Raw genomic sequence first — 23,557 nt, 5'->3', positions numbered from 1 at the left:
CGTGCGATGGTGATTTGTGATTTTCAAAAAAAAGAAAATAGCAAAATTGTACGGTGGAAAGAGAGAGAAAAGAAGGAAAGAGAACGAAAAAGATGAGAAAAAATAAAACGCGGTTAATTGAAATTGTCAGTACGGATAATGACGATTCAAGCGTCGTATGGATATAATAGTTGTATAACAGAGGAGATCATACCGTGCATACAAAATAATGTTTGAATCTAATCGTCGGAAACATCAATCCATATTACGAAAAGTAGGTATATAAGTATACGAGCATATGTAATACGGGAACGTACATATACGTTATAGCGTTATTATTAACATACCTGCGCCGGTTATGAATGAAACGAATTATGCCATTTGCTTATCCATGTTGTAAGGGCATGACGATGTTGTACGAACGTATCCATATGCAAAAAGTATAAATTAAGTTTTTATTCCGAAAAATTTACAGCACATGTTTATTTTATTATAAATACAATTCATTGTTCAAATCCTGCATCTGTCGGTACCTAATCGTATAAAAATTTAGATTTTAGATTTGAATTGATGATTGGTGGAAAAAAAGGAAAAAGTAACAAAAAAAGAGCTAAGAAGTAGTCCGCTTGTACCTACTGCAATATTTTATTTACCTAAACTTTGACGTAATCGATATGCGTTCGATTATCTTAGAATCTCCGTCTTTTGACTCATTTCTCTTCAAGATCCGAAACTTACCAAAATCGAAGGAAAAAACGTAAAGAAAGAAATAACAAAATTAGAGGAAAAAAAAGACGCTTCGCCATTATTATTACAATGTGTGTGTATACATTTTTTTTTCTCTTGATTTTATCGACGCGTTGATCGTTGTGGGGAAAAAAAGAAGAAAGACATAGAGGAAAATTTTTTTATATTCCGTATTCGTTACGGTCGAGTCGCACCTATTAGGAGATGTCTCAAGGATGACTGTGGCGCTGCAGGTATACAATATCCACATTATATATTTATATATCTACAGAGCAATTAGTCGAACATATAAATAGCGCGTTAATGGGTGTTACGGATGTTACGAAACTCCATGCATATTGTATTATGCAATTTTTGCTGATTTATTGACGGTAAATTATAAATGATCCAAGTGTGGCTGTAAAAATTGATGAAAAACGTCTATGTTTTCAAAAATATCTACCGGAGCTAGAAAAAAAAAAAATCGTAGAAAATTTTTCTAAAATCGGAAAATTCAGGTATACAATTTGTCGTCTAATTCAATATACTTATCAGGAAATTCGATTATCTCGATCCATTTTTTGAATACGCCATCTGATTTTCAGTGCGACAAGATATTACGACTGATGCGTATCCAAACTTCCATATTGAGTTTCCAATGTAGAGAAATTATTATTTCAATTCGTCTATTATTATTATCATTGTTGTCATTAACGATCTACTGTCGTACTATTATTACTATTGTTGTTGTTGTTGTTATTGTTATTCGGTATCCACTACGTAATGGCAGGTTATATGTATATGTGCAGTTTTTTTTCCTCGCGAGTAATTCGTTTTTCTTGGTTTTTGTTTTGAATTTTTCTTCGAATTTTCGAAATTTCAGTCGGACATGCTACAGCGTGTTACAAATATGATTATCGGGTTGCGTAAGTTACAGGTGTTCAGATGGAACAGGTATAAATTTTCGTTTCGTATAATTAGATTACCGACGCGGTATTTTTTTTTTTTTTTTTTTGTCACGAGAGATGCAGTCTCCGCAGTGAACCGAACGAATAATTATTCGCGACGGTAAATACAGCTGTCGTGGAAATGAAGCATTTTGTTTATTTATTCATCCATTCGTCAGATTTACCTCACAATCAGACATGGATCATATTGTAACGCGTAGATTTATCAATTTTACTCGATCAATTTTATAGATGGATCAATTTCGCTTGCGGATTCGGATTCTCGAAGCGATCGCATTGTCATTATTATCCATTGTCATTATCGCGAATGGTTTTCTTTTTATTAATCAGTGAAAATTTATCATAGGTATTGCTGTATCCGCATCCCGTTCGTCGCGTTTTTCCGGACGATTATGTAATTTATTCCGACCGTGTGTATGTGTAACATACACGTATGCATAGGTATACACGTATATCGTACATGTACAATAGATGGCGGTGGCCAATTATTTAATTCGCGCGCGTATTATAGATTTTATTACCTACCGCATAGATCAGAGATGTAGCAAATGATCGTATTAGACCGCATGCATGATGATAACAATGTAGCATATGATCTGTTCTAACTACGCGTAAACGATGTGGTATTCACTCGTTTTGACGCTGATGTATAATAGCCTCGAGTGCACGGATAAGTCGGATTTCATTTATTACAACCTGTTAACGAGAGTAGTAAAAGATAATAATAATCGCGAGCGTATGCCGGTTGACCACAAAAAAGTGCAATTGGTGTCGATTATCTGCAGGTATACCCCTGCAGCTATAATATCTTTTACTATCGAGTCAATTATTTCGACCGCATCGCATGAAAAATGAAAAAAATTAATTAATAGGAAAAAAAATTGGTAGGTAGCATGTTTACAGATCATTACATTTATTGTGTATACGTGTGAAGAATCGATAAGTGTTTGAAGAAATTTTTTCAATATGGTTGGTTTTTTAAATTTATTAAAAAAAAAAAAAAATGAGAAAAATGTCGATCGCGAAATTGTGTAAAAAATGCGAAATAATAGGAGAGGCCAAGTTTAGGTTGTGTACACTTTAGGCTTGGAGAGTCTAATCGTTCAGATAAGAAAATATGCGAGCTTATGTTTCTCGTATCCGACGAGATCGGGAGCAAAGATTAGATGAACTTTAACGCGGTCGTTTCCTAGAGCGGCGCGGGCGGTCGTTACGCGTAATTCGCATCTCTTCTCGCTTCTCTCTTATTATTATTCTTCTCCATACTTAATTTTAACTTATTGTTAGTTAGTCAGTTAGTTAGTTAGTCTGTTAGTTTTACGACGCAGCCTAATTCTCGTCTAGCCTCCTAGTTCAGACTCGTGTGATCACCTCGTTCCTGCGTTTTATAACTATAAATTATATAATAAATCTAGACTAGAAAGAATTAAAAAAAAAAAAAGAAAAAAAAACCCACAGCGAACTATAAACGACCCGCGTTTAAATTTTCAACCTCTGGGTTTCGCGCGCACCTAATGATTACCGCATTCATTGGCGACAAAAAAAATATATATATTTTTTTCTTGCAAACATTTTCCTTTTATATTCTTTGTTCGTTTTTTTTTGTTTGTTTTTTTTAATGAACTCCGATGAACCCAGAAGTAAATTTTCTACATATGCGTATCCACTTACGTGACACAAATTCCGTAACGTTGCAAAACATATGCATGGTTACCAAGCAAGTAGTATATAGTGTCAGCACAATACTTGATTGCGGACGAATGCAATCGGTATTATAATAGCTAATTTGTTCGTGGACGGAGTAGATGTGCCGTAAATCGATTGCTTAATTGAGGCAGATTGTTTTCTTTTTAATTTCACTTGTTTTCGGCTTATTTATTGCTTTTTTCTATTTTGCTTCTGCCGTCGAATGCCGACCGACCGAAAATTGAAGACCGACAAAAGACTTTCGACAACGTGATCGGCGATCACTAATTATTATCGATTATTATACTCATCGTCAGACGAACCGCCGCCCAAATGTGCAATCCAGTGTTCTTTATGTATTCGAATAGGTATATTATTTAATTTCATATCTCAATGTTTTATTATAGGCACGTAGGTAGGTATATATTTTCATTGAAACCGCAGGCAGGTATTTTTACAATTCGTCGTTTGCACTGTGTATTTTATTTGCAGTGGTGGGGGGGATGAAATATATCAATATTATGAAATCATTGGGTGAGTGACTTGTCAAATTTTTTTTCAACGTCTTCTATTTTTTATTTTATTCTTCCTTTTTATTCTTATTTTTTTTTTCTGCTGAACACGTGTCGTTGTGACGAATTTCTGCAGATAAAGAAAGGAATCAAAAAACAAATTAATGTCCTTATTGAAATGTGACACATTTTGCTTGTTCAGCTTACGTTATATAGTATGTAAGTTACACGAATGTGAATATCGCGTTGCAAAACACGAACCAGGAGCTCTTTTTAGTAGAATTACATGTAGGTATGTATGTACCTATAGTATGTCTACTTATATAGCACGTATCGTATTCGAGATTAGAAAAGTTTTTATTTCAGTTTTTTACTTGTTTTTTTCTTCAAAAATTAATACGAATCAGAAGTATGACGACCCGGAATGCCGCGACAACGAATCACATCATACGTATTATATGTAAAAATTATTTTGTTTATTTTATATGGTTGTTATTATAGTCTTTTGGCAGGACCAGAATGGTTCAGAGAATCGGATAAATGACTCGATAGAAGACGATGTTATTTTTAGTCAGATATGGCGCGAAAAGCTGATGATTTTATTATTCTACTAAACACCCACTCGATTTTGTCTTACTCAGTTTATGAAAAAAAAAAGAGAAAAAAATTGAGAGAAAGAAAGAAAAAAAGAAATCGAAATCAATATAACTAAATCTGCAAATAGGTGATTCCTTGAAACCTCGAGAGATCGATTCAACGTCGTGTAACCCATAATCCTTTGAACGAAAAATATACATTAATCCGTTCAGCCACTCCTACAACCCACGATGTGCAGATTGGCAAAATTAATTTTCTACCGACGAGCTTTTTATACGTAATAATTCTTTATAACAAGAAATCGTGAGAATCGGATTTTTCAGCTCTCCAACTTATCGTTTATGCAGTCTTCGCACCGAAACCGGTTTCTCTCTCTCTCTCTCTCTCTCTCCCTCTCTCTCTCTCTTTTCTGTGATGATCCAAGATGATGATTCGCAAGTGATTCGCCCTCAGGGTTATCTTGCGATGACAATTCATCCAAGAGTGGAAATAACAAGGAATTTGTCACGTGGTACTCTTTTCGGCTGCGTGTACGATGCATTTCCGTATAAGCGTCATATGTGCAACAAGTCAAATTTGACATACACTTTCTGATTCTCGCGCGGCTAGCAGTGCGTATACCTATCTGCAGCTGTAACTGACGTTTAACGCCGATGCTGCTAACTTATTATGGATTGCGTCTTGTTAAGTGGGACGCAATATTCTGAGAAGTACGGATATATCTCCTTCGCACGAATATATTTACGGAGGTACTGTAAGCGTACGAAAGCACAGGTACGATATACGCACTCGTAGCTATGAGATGCATAAGATTCGCGATCGCAAATGTAACGGAAGGCGGGGCGGCGCAGCCAGCGACCTCGAATTTTACGGAAATTAAACTAGTCTCAACGATCGCAGCTGCGTAACCGGACTTGAAATTATGCAGACATGATCGCGGGATTGTTCCTGAGATAAAAAAAATCATCCAGTCAAAATGTAAAACACCGAATCGGGTGGACATGAGAGAGCGTAATTTTACCGTTTTTCTTTGCTTTTTTTTTTTTTTTTTTTTTTTTTTTTTAATTTCTTAATTTTTTGTTTTAGAAACTCTGACCCCCGAGTTCAATTGTAGATGATCCGTGGAATTGTTCACCGTCTGATGCATCGCGGGCGGAAGATATTGTTTAGTATTCAAGACGTAACCGTAGGACAAACGGTTGACACGATTAAAAAAGAGCCGGTTAGTCACAGCGATCAGGATTCTCATGCAACGCTTGTGTTCCTAATTTCATTTAACGAGAGAAAGGAGGAAAGTTGACGCTCGTTAAGAATGTCATTTGCCCTTCCGGTTTCAAAGCGTAGCCAAGAACATACGCACGTTTATAACTGAGGGGAATTGCGCATATTTGAAAGGAAAGAAAAGGAAAAATATGAACGAATAAACGGAAATCCTTGAGCGACGTTTGTTTGAAAATTGAAAATGAAGGGAGAGAGGTAAGAAGAACAAGTGAACGTTTGTCTCTTTGTTGAAAATATTTTCTTTCTGACTTTTCTTTTATTTTCTTTTTAATTCACTTTCAACGAAGATACGATTCTGGGAATGAAAAAATGACGATCGTTCCACACGCTGTCCGCGACAGACTCGAACGACTGATCAACACGGAGATCGTCGAACCCTCGTCGGCGTACGCGCGACGTCCTGTAATTCTTGTAAATCACTTGCAAAATGCTTTTGTTGTGTTTTGTTATAGATGCATCGAAAATGAAACGTAGGAGACTCGCGATTATCACCCCATTCGATCGGAATTGAATCACTTGTAAAATAATAACAAACATCGTCTGAGTCATTCGCGATCTCCTGTCTGGTAGGCGTGCGTTATTTTTGCATTCGTTAAGTCACCTGTCGATTAATTGGCATTCCGAACGAGAGCGAGACGCTAACACGTCATGAGAAAATTTGTGATTCTTCTAACCGGGTGTCTTCGAATCTTTATCTTCTTGAAACGTAATATGCAGAAATTATTTAGGCGGTGATAAAAAACCGAGAATACCGACAGTAGAACGATCTCTGAGCTAAAGAAAAGAAAATAAAAGAAAATAATCGAAGCGCGGATTTCCTTCGCTTCGAAACATGACAAATTCAGGGATCGCAATTATTCGTCATACCGAGTTCGGAATATCGGCCCACGCTCCGCTGTAGGCTCTATTCAGCGTTTGACTCGATCGCGTATGTACGAACACGTGAGAATCGAGTCGAAACGAATACAGATGAGTTGAAAAATATGGGAGTGTGCGTTACTATAAATACGTAAGTTGAATCAGCTCGACGTTTCGACGTAACACATCGCGCATTTCCGATTATGCAAAATATTGAAATGGAAAAATTTATTTCGTATGGATGCGGAGAATGTGAGTCAACGCCAGTTGCGTACTCCAGGTTATAACGTGAAAATATTAATTCTCATATTTTTCCAAGAGCTGCCGGATCAGCGATCGCAGTAGCCACGGCACGTATTGGGTTATCCCTTTTTGCTCCGAACGTGAGAATCAGTTCGTGCTTTAAAGTGACTGTATCACATGAGAAATTTGAACTTGTTTACATGGTATATGAGCGCAGAACCGCTGAACTACACTGTGCGACTCTCGTGTTTTGAACAGAAAAAAAAATGAAAAAAAAAATGAAAAAAAAAAAAATGAAATACAAAAAAAAAATACGTACGAACTCGTGTTCCCGGTTAGTCATTCATTCCACTCTTTTAAAACCGAATTCCACCAAAGTCACGATGCGATACTTCGGACCAGAGTCAATAATATCGTAACTCCAGATTTATGGGGACAAAAGTTCGTGCCGCCATTTATTTTACGTCGCGAACATATCCGTAAACGAATCACCGTCGAAGCCGGACTACGAGACAATCCGAACGCCTGAAGTTGGCGGTAAGAGTCGATCGTCGATTGTCTTGCGAATTTTTGTTCTGTCACCGAGTTGAACGTACGAGTTGGTACGAAAGTGAACAGAAATAGCTTCGAGTCAGGATGGCGAAAAAGGCTGGGCCGGTAGCCCTGCAAACCGAGGTGGCGATCGACGCAGAATGGACGCTGATTTTGGCGAGGAAGGGTCTAGTTTTGGTCGACGTTTATTCCGACTGGAGTGGCCCGTGCACGGCGATGATCAGTAGCCTGAAAAAAATAAAAATGGAACTCGGCGGCGACATTTTGAGCTACGCGGTCGCGAGAAATGACGAAATAACGGACCTCCAACGATTTCGGGGGAAAAGCGAGCCCGTTTGGATGTTCCTGCAGAACGGCACCATGGTCAATATGATGTTCGGCGCGCACTGTCCAGATCTCAGCAGACTTTTGATCGACGAAATACGGAGGCTGCAACGCGACGAGCCCCCCAAATGGAGTCTGCCGGCGTCCGAACGAGGCCCCGAAGAGCAGAAGCGATGGGAGATTTCCGAGGAACGAAGGTCGCCATTTTTATCAGTAGTGCGCGCACTATTTGTTTCGTCGATGTTCACTGAACCACGTTACCGCGAATTCAAGGCTCGCCAAAGAAAAAGTGATCGCTGACAAAGAAAACGCCGAAAAACGGGCCAGATACGAGGCGATGCTCGGCCAGATGATGTGCGAACTCAGCGAGGAAAACGCGCTCCTCCTCTACCCGTGGGTCTTCGTCGACGAGGAAGGCAACCCCAGAGACAAGAAAAACTCCCCGCCTTACTGCGAATTGGTCAATGATTTATTCGAACAGTGTTTCGAAGTGGTCGAAGAAGTCCGCCTCCAACTGGACGAGGACATTATAAAGGACATGTTCGTCGAGAGCGACTTTGAACTGACCGATGACGTTGTGTTCGGTGAGTATCGACCGAGGCGATGGACGCGAGAAAAATCGGACTCCGATTTCTGCACAGGTTTAACCGACGGAAAGTGTATGGTGATGAGGCTGAAGGGCAGACCACCCCACCCCGACTGGCCGGTCAAGTACCCGGCGGCGTGTCCGGAGGAAAATTCGAAAAACTGTCCAACGCGCGAGATAAACGACGTGGAGAACTACTTGTTAAAAATAATCTACGACGAACCGCCTCCGTTGGTACACGGTGCGGGTTCCTTGATACCGGCCACGAGAACTGTCTACGAAAAAGATTTCGCGAGTCGACACGTGCACGTCCACGAACCAGATCCCGACGTCGAAGGGGACGTTCAAAGATCTTATCCGGCGGTTTGGGTCCCCCCTCAGGTAAAATCGACATCGTCCGAAGCTGATCGCTGAACTTCTTCATGCGAGCGTCGTTGTTTCCGATTTCTAGGCCAGAAGTAAAGTCCACGTTTTCAAGGTGATATTCCCGCATTACATGGAAATTTCTCATCCGTACGAAGAAACGCCGCCGCCGTTACCCAAGTGCTTCTTCAAATTCGAAGCGAACAAACTTAAGGAATTATCCGAAGCCGTCGACGCCTATTCGGAAGCCGTTGACCGCTTCGGGGTTTTCGAAATGGACAATCCGCCGATCGCCAAGAGGATCGCTTCGTCACCGGAGAGTTTCGAGAAGCAGGTTATATTGCGATGATTTTCGCTATCGAAATTATCCAGCCGCCTCTTCTCTCTCTCTCTCTCTCTCTCTCTCTCTCTCTCTCTCTCTCTCTCTCTCTCTCTCTCTCTCTCTCTCTCTCTCTCTCTCTCTCTCTCTCTCTCTCGACGGGACATTGAAAGAAGATCGCCTCTCTCCTCCAGGTGAAGTACAAAACGGGGTACGAGGTGTTCGTCGTGGTGTTGGAATACGTTAGCGAAGAGGCATTTCTGGGCTTCGCCGGCATCGAGCCCTACTTCGAAAGCCAAAGTCAAGAGGAAACCGCGGAACTGATCGAGCTCTACTTTCCCGAAGGGGCTGTCGATGAACTGCCGATGGAATTGCAGCGCGGCCTGTACGCTGACACGGAAGAGGACGAGGAAGAGTACGATTTCGAAGAATACGAAGAAGAGGACGAAAACTACGAAGGAATCGACGGAGGCCCGCTCTTCGATCCTCTGTTCTAATATTTCGGAACAAACCCGTCGCGTCTCCCGGTGATTTCGCCGTTTCCATTCCGGCCGCACATAGCGGGGTGAAGGAAAATAATTCCTTTTAAAGTCGTAACGAATTCCGAACGATCGACTGGGCGCCTACAGCAGCAATGAATCAAGCGGAAACTAACTCAGCTGCGGTAAAAAGGAAATCACGGTAGCCACCAGTTCGCGACATTAGATACACGGAGATAATTCGCAAACGCATCGTCTCCACGTTATTATTATCCTCGATATAATCATCGTGATTTTATTCTCCGTTGGCGAAACTTGGCGATTATGCACGCACGGCTACAAGTCCGCGACTATTGCTACACGGACACCGCACCGCCTTTGGTCTCGCGTACAAAGTCGACTCGGTATTTTGATTATAGTTTCTCGCGGTAATTGTTACGTCGGAACAATCTTCCGAGATTTCATCGGCGTATCCGAATCGTTCGATGGTCGAGTTTCTCACCTAATCGTTATTAAACTCGGTAACAATGACGAACGTCCGTCGAATCCAATGTCATTGAAATATCCGAGCGATGCACGTCGTCTTACAAGTTACACACTCGTCGCCCTCAATGATTCACACGATCAGCGCAGCGAATCTCGTTTGTATGCGAAAAGAAAAAAAAGAAAGAAAAAACAACTCACATTACGCAAACGAGACCGCCCACGTCAAAAATACGCTTCGGATTATCGCGAGTTTTATTAATCATTACACGGCGATTCTTCTCATGGATATGAATAACGACGAGATAATGTTTTGTCGCATATTGTTCCGAAGAGATAAAAGCAAAACTGGAGAAATTGAAAACGAAAAAGCTAACGCGTTCGAGGTCGATGGAACGTATTTTCTCTTTTTCTTTTCACTCGCTGTAACGAGTAAGCGAGTGAATGAATGTACCAATGAATGAATTAATGAAGTCATTCCCGCGGTTACATCGCACAACAGATTTATAGTAATAAGCGTTACTTGCATCTCGCGGTTACTTTCGTCCACCGCGGAACCGGAGTCATATTCTACATTATACGCCGCAAATGGAGTTGAAACAATGTAGATCATTACGGGGTATCGCTGACTACCTCTCCTTTATTTGGTTCGCTGCCAATTTCACGAGGCATGAACGACTTTCGAGCAGACGAATCGGCCTATGTTTTAACGCCGCGAAGATCAACAAGGCTCGGCCAACGTCCCCGTCTACCGCCTCATGACTCGAGTCCCGGATTACAAGGTTCCGATAACCGATTCAATTAACAACTGCGAAAATTCACGCGATGATCAAACCGCGAAACTATAATCTGATTTCATCTGGCGGTACGCCGCCTGCCTTCTGCAAGTTCAATTGTTCGAGTCGAACGAGTCCTGAGAAATTAGTCACTATACATAAAAGATGAATGAGCGACGGTATGTACGGTACATGTATATTAGTAACGAACAATTTTCTCAAGCAACTTATGTATCGCCGTTTGTCCGATTGCGAGACTGAATCAGATGGGATGACGCACGTTGTAACGTATTCGAGACGCTCTCATTGTATGCTAAGTTCGAGGCATCGACTCTACGGAACTCCGCGGGTCCCAAAGGTCCCAAAGGTCCATCGCGTCCGGAGGCTGGAAAATTACAGCGTTCGATCCTCTCGGTGCCCCGTCGAGAATCGCGACGTCTCACGTACGTCCGTTATCAGGCGATGAGATTTCGAAGGTTTCAAATTTTCAAAAGTACATTTCTCGTTTTTCGCTATTCTTTAACGATCGATTCTTCGAAGCGTTCATTTTTCCCCCGGTGGTGATCTCACCTTTGTTATCTAGAATTTCTCGAAAACGATACGTGAACGTTCGACTTACTTCACGTACCTCCGTTCTAACGATATATTATTCTTTATGGGGTGAGTCAGCCATTCGTAGGTCATAAAACGGCCGATATATATACCGTCGATCAATCTCGAGCGCGATATGGATTGGGCGATTTTTCTTTCTTCTTTTTTTCGCTCCTCCGGAGTCTCGGAATAATATGCACAAAAATTATTCTTCGACGTGTTTTTTTAATCGAACGGCTATATTTTTCTTCGCACTCAAGAGGCGGACGGAAAATTTTTTACTCGCGTCGGAATGGTTCGATCTCTCTGTTTTTCACACGAAAAGAAGAAAAATATTCAATTTTCCGATGAAATTTGTCGGTATTGCTGATTGTCGAATTTCATGGAAAGGTTGTAGGGCGGACGTTATACGGAACAATATCAGTAGATATGATATATCATCGTATAAATATATGTCCATTTTCCTACAGTTTATCGATAAAATTATACGATTCCGAAAACCTTCGATGATTTTCGTTGCATCGGAATTAATACGTATATCGCCAATCGTTATCGGACACCAGTACAGGTACGATATTGACATAAACTTCTTATCGTTGTATTTTTCTTGGAAAAAAATAAAGAAATATATCCTTCTCATCGTCGCATTTGTAATTATTAATATTTTTAAGCAACCCGCGTACGTATGATAGAATTATACGCGCGAGCACGCCTACCTATGTAAGTTGATTAATTTTAAGTGGAATTGGAATGACAGCTGAAATTTGCCGATAACGTACGCAGCTGCGATTACATGTGTGTATAGGTGATATGCACGCGGCGTTTTTACGCTGGTTAACATTTGTTTCGTAATTATCCGATTAAACTAATTACAAGTAAGATCGCAATTAACGATCGCCGTCGTACGCGCTGTACATGATTATATGTATTATGTAAGGCTGATCAATTCGTTACATTCTTTCTCCGATTCTGTTTTCATATAAAGACAATTATTTTTTCCGCGTAACCGAATGTCGCCGATCAATCACGATCGTCCGTTCTAACGGGGATTGATTTACGATTCGAAAATTGAATAATTGAATAACTTATTCGATCGGAAAAAAAACAGGTGTTACCGCAAATTGATTTCGCAAAGGAGTACGGGCAAGGTTATAAATTGGACCCTCCGCTTAATTTCTATGTACAGGTATAACGTAGTCTTGTTGGAAGAAACTTGTTCGGTACCTATCTTTCTAATTAGTCGCTCGCCCGGCGTAAACTGCAGCGTCATATCGCGATGTACGAAGGTACCTCGCGGTGCAATTTTATAACTGAGTGAAATACACCACTCGCGATACCGCGTACTCCGAGGAAAGAGAATAAGGAAAGAAGAAAAAGAAGAAGCGTAGAAGTAGAAGGAAAAAAAAAGAGGAGGGAAACTAAAAGGAGAGATCGGAAAGGAGAGAGAAAGACGAAGAGCAAAAAATAGGAGCGGAGCCGAGGGTGTCGCTCGAGCTATCGCGGTTGCAGCCTTTTATTTCTCGCGCATATAAATTACCGGCAAAAGATGGCGGTTCGGTGTGCAGCGAAGTAGATACTCTACGGCAAAAAAGGTTTCTCAAGAGACCCTTCGGTCTCGCCTTAACTCCGCGACGAAACGACGCGACGTTTACTATCCTCCGGCACGAGAAGAGCGTGCTGAAGATGGAAATAGCGTCATAACCTGTTGCACCCGTGCGGCGGCAAATTCTATTTTATACATTTATTTGTATCGTGGACGTTCCAACGGCGCCGATCGTAACGCCGGTTCTGCGGAATCGGAGCTAACGAACAATAATCGTCGAGGAAAAGGTAAAAGACTGGAAAAATCGGCGGCCGCGCGATTCGGGGTACTTCTCAACGACCCTTGAACGTCGTAGAATTTCGAGCCACGCGACAACCGAGACCGTAGAAGAATATTTTCTTTTTAAAAGAATTTTACTCTCCTCGTAGAAAACACTTGATTCCACTCGGATATTCGTCAAGGCTGCGAATCGCGTACTTTCGTTCTTCTTTTTCTTCGTCTGTAGGGGAAAAATTACTTTCATTTTTTTTTTTTTTTTTTTTTTTTTTTCCCCCCCCCCCATTATCCTAAAGACAAGCGCCGCATCATTCGATCCGATGAATCAGGTCCACCGATTATACGGAATTGTCGAAATTTGGGTGTACAGCGAGGTCGAAGTTTTTTTTCAAATTTTTTTCTCCATGAGGTGATGTACAACCGCCCGAGTCAGCTTATTACTCGCCGCGAGGGCGTCGCGACGCCGAGAAAATCAGACGTCTCGACGCAATCTATTAAGCTGGCGATGATGTAGATTTCTTACACATTTGTATAGTTCCTATTTAAGGGTACGGTAAACCCGAAATAAGATTAATAGGAAGATCCGCTCAGTCTTTTTCTCCCCCTCTCCCTCCTCCTCCTCCTTCTTCTTCTTATCCCTTTTCACGTCGATACGGAGAGCGGCGACGTCGCTCGTCGTCGTAGTTTCACCGCGTACGTTCGTTTCATGTGGAGGGCGGGCGGCACATGGGCAACACGAAGAAGACCCCGACGACACGCGTGACTCACATAAGGAAAACTACGACGTCGCGACGCGTGCTGGCTTTAACCTGGTCGTTACGCACACTACTTACTTTCAGCAACCCGACGCGCGACGTCGCGTCCTTTCTTCTTCTTCTTCTTCTTCTTCTTCTTCTTCTTCTTCTTCTTCTTCTCGCGTGCTGCTGCGGCAACGATAAATTTATCTTTCGCTCCCCACAGGCTGCACGGTATATGGCGTCGACTGTAACAAACCGCGATACGAACTACGCAAGGACATCATCATCGTCCTCAAGCGACAATAATTATCGCACCAATGTTTACGGAAACCGACACGCGCCCTGTGTTCGTCAACTTTTCGCGCAGAGCGGCGGAAAAATAACGACCGTTAATCGCGGTCCGTCGAATTTTTTATAGCCTAGCGAAAAAAGGAAACGGAAATTCCAAAAAGTACCGTTCGCAATGACATTTGGAAAAATTATATCCGAGTATACATCACCGTTGCGAGAATTATCTTTTAGACCGAAACGGTGACGAAGTGCCGATTTTCTAAGTATATTTTCGTAATTTCATCGTATAAATCGTTTCGTTTCGTTTCATACATTTGTATTTATTTCCCTTCAGTTCATTAGCTTATTTTTTCTATTTTTTTTTTTTTTTTTTTTTTTCGAACACCGTCATAATTTTTACTAGGTCTGTTCTTTTTTTTGTATTTATTTATTTTTTTTTTTATCTTCTAGAAATGTAAGTATACATAGCAATTTCTCACGTATGGGTCACATACACGTCAATGTATATAATAATTACTGCAATCTTATACATATACGTACACATATGTGCTCGCATTGTTACCGGATGGATATCCGCGTGGTATCGATCGAGCCAAAAAAGGATTGTAATTTTATTTTTCTCTTCTTACTTCATAGGTTTTTTTCCTCAATTCTTTTGAAATTGTTCGTTTAACGTACAGGCACGTATACAGGCACGTATAGCTAAATAACGCCTCAATATTTCATCGCTTTGGAATTCGTCGGACTAACAAAACTTCATTTTTATTTGACATATTTTTAATTTTTTTTCACACACTTGTACAAAGACTTACTTATAATTACTACGCGCTTTATTTAGTATATTTAAAGATATTTATTATCAGCGTATATTTCTTATTTTTTTTTTCTTACTAATTGATTGATTACTGTACACGTGTTAATTGTTCAAGTTTTTGAGTCTAGCTGCAGGCGTTTTGAAAAAAAAAAAACAAAAAAAATTTTTTTTTTTTTTCAATTTGAATAATATAAATATACATAACGATTATAAGATATTCGTATAAATATGTATGCAATGTAGTTGACTTAATATAGAAAATAATCTCACATACGCGTGTATAGAATAACGTAACAGATATTCCGAAACAACACGACAAATCGTTTGATTATCAAATCCATTTTTCTATTTCCATATACATTTTATTTACTAGTCAAAAGGTATAGGAACATCGATTTATGTAATGATGAATCTTAGGAGGTCGTCGACAAAACACGGTACCAGCGATGGCCAATTAATATCGAATTTTTAATTTTCAATATTATACCAAAACATATACGTGCACGTGTAATTTACGGAGGGCCCTTCTCTGACCCATTTTCAACACCCGACGGACCCTCATTATAATCGTCATCATCTTCGCCATCCTTGTTACGACATATAATTTATAATTTATAATTTTTCATCACTTCACATACCTCCGGCACAATTTCGGTGCTTCTGTCATTTTTTCCAAATAAATGAAACAAAATCGATCGAATTTTAACATTTTCCCATTAATAAGACAAAATTAATCGGTAGTTAGATCACGTACGATAAGTTTCGGGCTCCATATAGAAATCATCGTTGTACCGCCTAGTACGATTTTAACGTGAATTTTGGCACGAAGCTTTCTAGATATTTTTTATTTCGCTTAAGATGAATTCTTTTTTTTCCCATTGATTCGTTCAAATATAAGCGTATTCTGCATGGACTGAGGTTAACCGCGCGCCATTTGTTAGACAAATGGAGGTAATTATTTTTTCATAAAAACGCTATACATATAAGTACGTATACTAGCTTATGCGTACCCACCTATATCCATAGCGACACGTACGCACTATAGATGCGGGACTTCCCAATGCTAATTACCAATCACTGGGCGAAGAGCTCTAGTTCATCGATGATATCGTTATCGTAATTGTCATTGCTATTGTTGGTGTTTTTTTTTCAAGTTTTTTTCACCCCATTTTATTTTTCTCCTTCGACGATACCCGGTGAAAATAAATTTCGATATCGCGGTACAGGTGAGAGACAATACGTGCATCGTACGGCATTTGGTATTGTCTGGGTGTTTTTTCTAAAAAAATTTTTTTTTTTTTTTCTCTAAAATTCGTTATAATCGGATGACAGAGCGTTCTCCGCACCGCCCCGGCGTTGGTAAAAAGTTGATATAGATACGCATACATCGCGAGTACGAAACCTGCACTGAATCGCCAGAAGACACTCGACGCTGATTGGTCGCGACGCTGGGAGGGGGACATGAAATACTTAAAAGCCAGCTCCGAACGGCAAAGGCTCAGTGCGGTGTGATTCGCTGCGGAAGTTCGGTGCAAGGGGACGTGTTACCGCGTTCCAATATTGTAGAGAGAAATAAATTTGAAAAAAAGAAATTCAATCGAACCCCCGAAAATTTTTTTAACTTCGCTCCAAGTGTTTCATTCGACTGCACCTCAATAACGACAGAGAAAAAAACGTCTCCCTTTCGTTCTTCGATGTATTTGATTTCGTGTCGCAATGAAAATAAACTCCGAAATGAATATTATTCATGTACGAGAAAAAATTATAGAGACATATAAATAAATGAATAAGTAAATGAATAGACTGAAATTTCTTGTGTTCTTAACATTCATGAGGATAATTACGGAGAGAAAAAATAGACGTTCTTACAATTAACATTATAATTATTCGAAATCAATTCGTAAATAAAATCAGTGATAAGATCAATCGAATTCCGTTATTTTTCTTTGTCTAATAATCAATTCAGCGCTGATACGTGCAACGTTGTGTGCGTCGAACGATCAGCTGCTGTATAAGGGAATTCGTCAAAGTTAATCTAATCGATCAGACGATTCGATAGATAATTGAAAAGAAGAAAAATTTCCGAACGTTAATCTGCAGGAAACGATATACTGGGTGTACTTTGCCTTCTTCGGCATCTCGTCGACGTTGACATTGAATTGTTGCATTATATAAATCCTTTTTTTTTTCCAAGTGTCAGTGCGAACGTAAATCTTGGTAAACCGGAAGTGCAATTGGTTCGTAAAATTCATCATCGATATCAATATTCACTTTCAAATTTACCGTTCATCCTACCATGACAATGGTCGTCAACAAAATCAACATGTCTTCATATCCAACGAGGCGTTCAATTTTCTCTGGACTACAGGCTAAGGTAAAGCGACTTGAATTCTCTTTCTAAAAAAATTGTCCGTTGTTCCTTCCGGTCGAACGGATTTAACGTACGTCGAATTTTCGACGAGATAAATCGGTCGAAATAAAGTTGGACGAATCACGAAATTATTTGATAATCTCTTCGGATCTCACAAGACAACACAGGATCAGCGAATTACTCGACCAAAACAAGAAAAAAGGAGGAAAGGTAGCAAAAAGAGAAAAAAGTCTCTCAAGGTTGAATAATATCATCTTCGTAACGGTTTAAAAATCATCAAAGTCTGCAATCTTGGAAGTCCTCCCCCTCCGAGCCTCTATACCGAGAAGCCGGATTCGGTGTTTCCAGTCCTAAAATAAACTTGGCAGAACTTGGGATAAGTCGGCGTCGGACGTCAAAAATTTTCTCTCTCACGAATTCCCCGCGTTCGGCTATCCGAACGAAGTTGAAAGAAATCCGCGGAGATCCTACGGTTTTGTAAAAGTGAAAAACAAAAAAAAAGCACAGAATGTAAAATCGATCAAAATTTTCGCACTCGTAAACGCGAAGGAATAGCAACGAATGAAAGAACGAAGATTTCCCACGCTAATAATTCAGATATGGCACATGGTGCGTATAACGTACATGAATTTTCCAAGTACCCGCGTTTGAATTTAAAGTAAGTTATTTATGGTATTTTCTGTACATTGCATTTATATAAGTTAGGCACAGAGGCACGGACGTATGTATGAGTGGGGAAAAACGGAAGACAGATGATCAAAGAGCGGCGCGTACTACGTATAAATAATACATAGCACGCGTCTGTGTATAATAATTGAGAAATACGTAAAGGTGCTTTACCGAGTAGACTGGGTAATTGCTGTCCGGCAATTCCTCGATCCGTGAGCCGCGTAGGTATCGCGGTATTTTCTTGGCTAACGATCGCACGGGTGCCGCGGCTCGCGTATCCTACGTGAAAAAATACGCGATAAACGCGACGGGGGAAAAATTTTCTCTACACCGTAGGTTAGTGTTTACGTTACGTTATGCCCATGCGCGCGTAATATATTTCCATTAACTTTTTGATTAGCATAGAAATTAGGATCTAATCGTATCTGTACGGCCATATAGGAGGAGAATGGATCGCGGTTGCTCAAATACTCTACCCGCTAAAGGCGCCTATGAAAGGAAACCACGTGCCGCGGAATCACGAACAGGCAAAGTAATCGCGAGTTGTACAGGCATTGGGTTTGATTTGTTTTGATTTTTTATTTTTTCTTTCTTTCTTTCTCTCTATATTATCGAGCCAATTTTTCAAACTTTCATCGCCCGGTTGATGTATTTTTTATTAGCGATCGATCGTGCCGAATCAGCTGATCTTTTTTCATTGGAGCAAATTATATAGTTTCGTGTAAGTTTTGAGTACGGATAGTCGTTAACATTAATTTTTAACGCTGGCTCTACGCGTACTGCGGAAGTGAAAGAAGAGGAGAGAAAAAGAAAGAAAAAACGAGTGAAATCAGAACGATTTCAGGGTTGCAGCAATTTATAATACGTTACTATTATACCGTATTTATATGTATGTACGCGAGAGCCGATCGCACGGGCGATATGACTTGCCAAAATTTTTGTTGTCGTCGTGGTGACCCAATAAAAGAAATTCGGGTGCAGGTTTAATCGTAAATCGTACATCGCGCCGTCCTCTTTGTCGTCACGCTCAATGGAATCTGGGTCTCGTAAAATCGGTCGTTAAGGAAGAAAAAAAGAATGGATAAAATCAAATAAATAAAATCGTAACAACGTGGCATTAAAAATTCACATCCGGATCCTTTTAAATTCTTTTTTCTTACCGTCTCCATTCGTATTCTTCTTTTTTTTTCTTCCTCTTCCCCCTACGTCAAACTGTATACACTCCATCGTTTTAATTTCGATGAAATTTTAATGAAAAAAACAAATCTATAGTATATTTTGATTTTTAAACGATCCGTGTACACACATGTACCACCTAACAAATATTTCTCATCTCACGAAGGAAATAGGAACGAAAAAAGAAGAAAACCAATAGGCGTGTGTATTCGATGCATACGCGATTACGTATTGAAATTACCAGTAGGTATAATTTGTGAAATGTGGGTCACGTGACTTTGTTGAATGTGAAAAGTCACATCGCGTGTAAACGCAGGTTATTATGCAAGAAGTTGTAAGAACCGAAGGATATGATAAACCGACTAGCGATTAAAAGTGCGGATTCTCTACTTATAGAATTGAATTGGATAATGGGTTGGCTCGTGCCACAGATGATGACCGTATCCATTAGTCAGTTGTTACAACGGCATTAATATCAATAGACGGGACGCCCTGAGGCCTTTATCGGGCCCTATGTATTCCGCACGTACGCCGCTACGAATATACGTACGCACGTAACATTGATATCGTAAAATAAAATACTTACAATCAAACGTACGATATAAGTAGGTACATGTACGCGAGGACGAAAAAACGACGAGACGCGGGTGTAGCCCTTCAATTGTCAAACTATTACAATATCCCTTTTTAAAAGACACACTTCACACTTCCTGTGTCACGGCGCCGACCCAGCAAATCTTTTACCATTATTTTTTTTTTTCCCTTCTAATTTCTTCTAACTCACTCTTTCCCTTCTTCGAACGACCCGATAGAAAACCAGGGGGATTCAATCTTCGTAAGGATTCGTGCAGAGGGGTTTTTCTTTTTTTTTTTCTCGCTTCCACGAAAATTAAGAATCAAAGAAAACTTGACAGTGAATTCAACTCCGCGAGTTGATGAACTTGTTTCTTTTTTTTTTTTTTTTTTTTTGTTTTTCTCCCGTTTGGTGAAAAATGTCACCGGTAAGTTAGAGGTTATCGTTTGCAATATTTTTTTTTTTTCTCCAGTCCTGATTTTCACGTTGATCGCTGCGAAACTAACGAACTCCCAACTCTCGGTAATTTATATTATACATGTATGTATACGAGTCCGAGTTATACGTACGTATTTATTACTATATTTATATGTACGTGAGGCGCGCGGTTGTAATAATTGCCTTAACAAGGCCCTCATGTGTTTTTTCTTTCCTCGTTTCTTTTTCTTTCTCTTTTTCCTTTTTTCGTTTCCTGGTTTCTTTTTCTCCTACATATTCGCTCTATAAAACCGCGCGTCGTCGTCTCTGTTCTTCGTCTTAATTTTTCAACATCTTTTCCCCTCTCTTCTCTCCTCTCGGCTTCGGCGGTAGCGGTATAATAATAAAAATATACGTATGCCACATATATTTATATACCAAAGAGAGAGAGACGCCCACTGCCCGGATGCCGGGTCGTCTACGGGGTCAAACTGTACACTGGTACACGCATCCCCGTATATACCTATATACCTACAAGTATATGAAAAAGGAATAAAAATTGAGAAGAACAAAAAAACCTCTCACATTATACACCAGGGCTCGTAACAAATTTTATATGCGTACAGCTATAATGAAAAACAAAAAAAAAAAAAAAAAAAAAAAAAAAAAAAAAAAAGTGCGGGGTCAGAATTTGCGAAAGGTCAAGTATACTGTGCGGATAAATTCACATGCATACCTATATATACCTTATGTATGTAGGTGCCGGCGATAAAAAATGAATTCCAGACCAATAAATCGGTGCACCAGATTCGATCGTGACGGTTTTCTCGGAATTTTCGACGAAAAAAAAAACGGAAAAGAATGAATTGATGCGCTTTAGTTGAATGAAATATACACTAGGAATATATTCGTCTTGATTCCGGAATGTGATGATCATGCGAAAGACTTTCACTTTCAACGCTTATCGTTGCATATGTATAGGATGGGTAAGTGCAGCGAGTTTTAAGTTTTTGAGAACATCTCGATGAAATCGGAGGGACAACTTCGAACGGCGATTACAAAGTTGGTCGGTCTCTTAATGACCTACTGCGGTACGGCAACGCCGCCGCATATAACGTCGTTGCATGCGTCGGATGATTAATCAGCGTTAGTAATTGCTCAGCTCTGTAGCAGAAGTAACGTTCGTTATTCTTATTCTTATTGAGACGGAGGGTTTAGCGGTTTCGAGAAAGACCGCGCGACGCGTTAACCGTCGTAAACCGTAAACGAATGAATGAAGAAATAAACGAGAGAACGAATGAATGGGTGACCAACCGGATGTCTTTAATCTTACTACACATTACTCCGTTCGTAAGTACGATACGACGTTTTACTACGCGTTCGATTCTTTCTCTTTCTTATCTAACACTCTCGCACCTCCCGTTCAACGAAATCCCCATCAATTTAACTTCCTACGTCGCGCGTTTCTCGGAGATGTTGCGAAAATATTCGACGAAATAGAATGTAACGGAAGGAACGGAATGTGCAGGCGTCTGCGGCGCCTCAGGTTTGCGAGACCCTTTTTCAACCCCGAAGATCCCGGCTGGGTAAACCCAGCGGAGGTTATTGTCTAACGGGACCTCGGCACAATGCCTCGTTGTACCCCCCTAGGGTATTTTATGAAAAATTTGAACGCCACGCGGACCATAATCCTATCGCGTGTGATACGCACGCGAGTTTCCATTTTAATTTTTATCGCTGTATGTGCGTATAACGAAAACTAACACGACGCATTAAACGCGGTGTTCCTGAAATTGTCAAATTAGAATATTTTTTTTTCGCCGCTATACTTAACAACGTATGAAATAATAAACTATTATATGATCGTTAAAAAATGGCTCTGCGTTTCGCGAAATTCCTCACCGTATATAATAAAGTAGGTAAATATACGTACAATTGAAATAATTGAAACGATGCAAATTGTTGTGACGATAAAAAGAATGTACGTTACGAAATGCGTTGAATGACAAGTGAAAAATGACGAACAATTCAGAGATCGTCGTCCAAATACCTGGATCGCTGGGTTTCTACGCTGCCAAATTCACGTGGTACAGATAATTACGCACATAATTTCCGAAGGTTGTGCGTGGATTTCCCGCGTCATCGCACGCGTGTAAAGTGCGTAATCATGGGCTGGGTAATTATTTAATTATTAATAAGAAAGATAATTCATAATGCTGTTAATTCAGCGTTAATTGACCTTGTCTAACGATCCCAGCTGCAGTGATTCTCCTAGAGATTCTCTCCGTTATTGGTCAACCGCGATAATCTTCATCGCGTAGACCAGCTCGAACTCGATAATCTCGTCGATCTCTCATTTCTATTCGCACGGCTAATTCACCCGGTGACTAATATGCGGTATCATTGATAACACGAGAAGAAAAGAAGAATTATTTTATTCATTCAAAGTTCCTTTTTTTTCCGCTTTTTTTCTTTCTCTTTACCATCGATTTTACTTGGACATAATTATTTGAACGGTTTTTTTTTTTCACGATCTAAACGATCGTTGAATGTGACCATATCGGGTACGAATCCTACTCGCGCGCCTCATTAATGTACATCGAAAATGACTAATTGTGCATATACATAGGTATACACGAGGTGTACACATCGCAAACATATTTACTCAAGACGTGGGTTTTTTTTTATTTTATTTTATTTGTTTTTGTTACATATGTTTGAAAAGAGACGACGACTTTTATACTTTTACGGAATCTGTAATATATCTACACGTATGTGTGTTGTCCGTACATATGAATTCCTAGGTACCTATGTACGCACATAGGTAGGTACATACATACGTTACATTTATCCGTGAAGCGTCATAGTCACAGTTATTCGTTTTTTTCTTCTTTTTATTCCGTTTTAATTCCAAGAACTTCTTCGCTGCACTTCCTGGAGTCTCCTTATTTTACGATTAGATTTTATCACCCCTCCTACGTCGTTATAAATGTTACACGATTGGAATATTATGAGCGTAAAGATAGAAAAAAGAAAGAAAAAAAACTTTATTACTCCCTTCACCGTCGCTATCGCAATCGCCGATAAAATCAACAATATAATTCGACGAGCATCGTAACACATTCGATGCATTGTCGATAATAATCGGCGAGGGGATTCGCCGTGCGATTTTAGTTCTCTAAATTAGATTCGTTTCTCATTTCGATCGATTTTCATTATTTTTTTTATTTTCTCTTCGCTTTCTCAATATCATATATCTAATCTTCGTACGAACTTTGTTTAATAATTTTGTTTTTCCACTTGTTTTTTGTTCTCCGATTGATCGAATAATTAATATTTGGTTTTCTCGTCACGCACACGTACAGA

At 39.9% G+C, this 23,557-nt stretch overlaps 3 protein-coding genes across 7 annotated transcripts in view; all 3 read left to right on the top strand.

Moving 5' to 3' along the window:
• LOC105690082 (NAD(+) hydrolase sarm1) overlaps positions 1-23,557 on the top strand; it is a 93,656-nt gene that overhangs the window by 44,177 nt on the left and 25,922 nt on the right. Inside the window, exon 1 of one of the 5 annotated variants that reach the window (XR_007277415.1) lies at positions 16,492-17,358. The exons of the other annotated variants lie outside the window; for them this stretch is intronic. The gene's annotated coding sequence lies outside the window, so the exon portion shown is untranslated. Of the gene's footprint in view, positions 1-16,491; positions 17,359-23,557 lie in introns of those variants that run through there. 5 annotated transcript variants of the gene reach the window in all.
• LOC125500189 (thioredoxin domain-containing protein 6-like) lies at positions 5,955-8,177 on the top strand. The gene has a single exon (XM_048651931.1). It carries the CDS (start codon positions 7,487-7,489, stop codon positions 8,024-8,026), a length of 540 nt encoding a protein of 179 aa, XP_048507888.1. The 5' UTR covers positions 5,955-7,486; the 3' UTR covers positions 8,027-8,177.
• LOC125500191 lies at positions 8,551-13,346 on the top strand. The gene is made up of 2 exons (XM_048651932.1): positions 8,551-9,009; positions 9,189-13,346. Exons 1-2 carry the CDS (start codon positions 8,809-8,811, stop codon positions 9,489-9,491), a joined length of 504 nt encoding a protein of 167 aa, XP_048507889.1. The 5' UTR covers positions 8,551-8,808; the 3' UTR covers positions 9,492-13,346.

The sequence above is a fragment of the Athalia rosae genome, chromosome 3, assembly GCF_917208135.1.
Source record: "Athalia rosae chromosome 3, iyAthRosa1.1, whole genome shotgun sequence".
Lineage (NCBI taxonomy): Eukaryota > Metazoa > Arthropoda > Insecta > Hymenoptera > Athaliidae > Athalia > Athalia rosae.
This window is presented reverse-complemented; position numbering and strand designations above follow the sequence as displayed.

Coding starts and splice junctions, on each gene's coding strand:
- LOC125500189 (XM_048651931.1), top strand. CDS start 7,487: ATGGCGAAAAAGGCTGGGCCGGTAGCCCTGCAAACCGAGGTGGCGATC.
- LOC125500191 (XM_048651932.1), top strand. CDS start 8,809: ATGGAAATTTCTCATCCGTACGAAGAAACGCCGCCGCCGTTACCCAAG. Junction 9,010..9,188: donor CGGAGAGTTTCGAGAAGCAG/GTTATATTGCGA, acceptor TCTCTCCTCCAG/GTGAAGTACAAAACGGGGTA.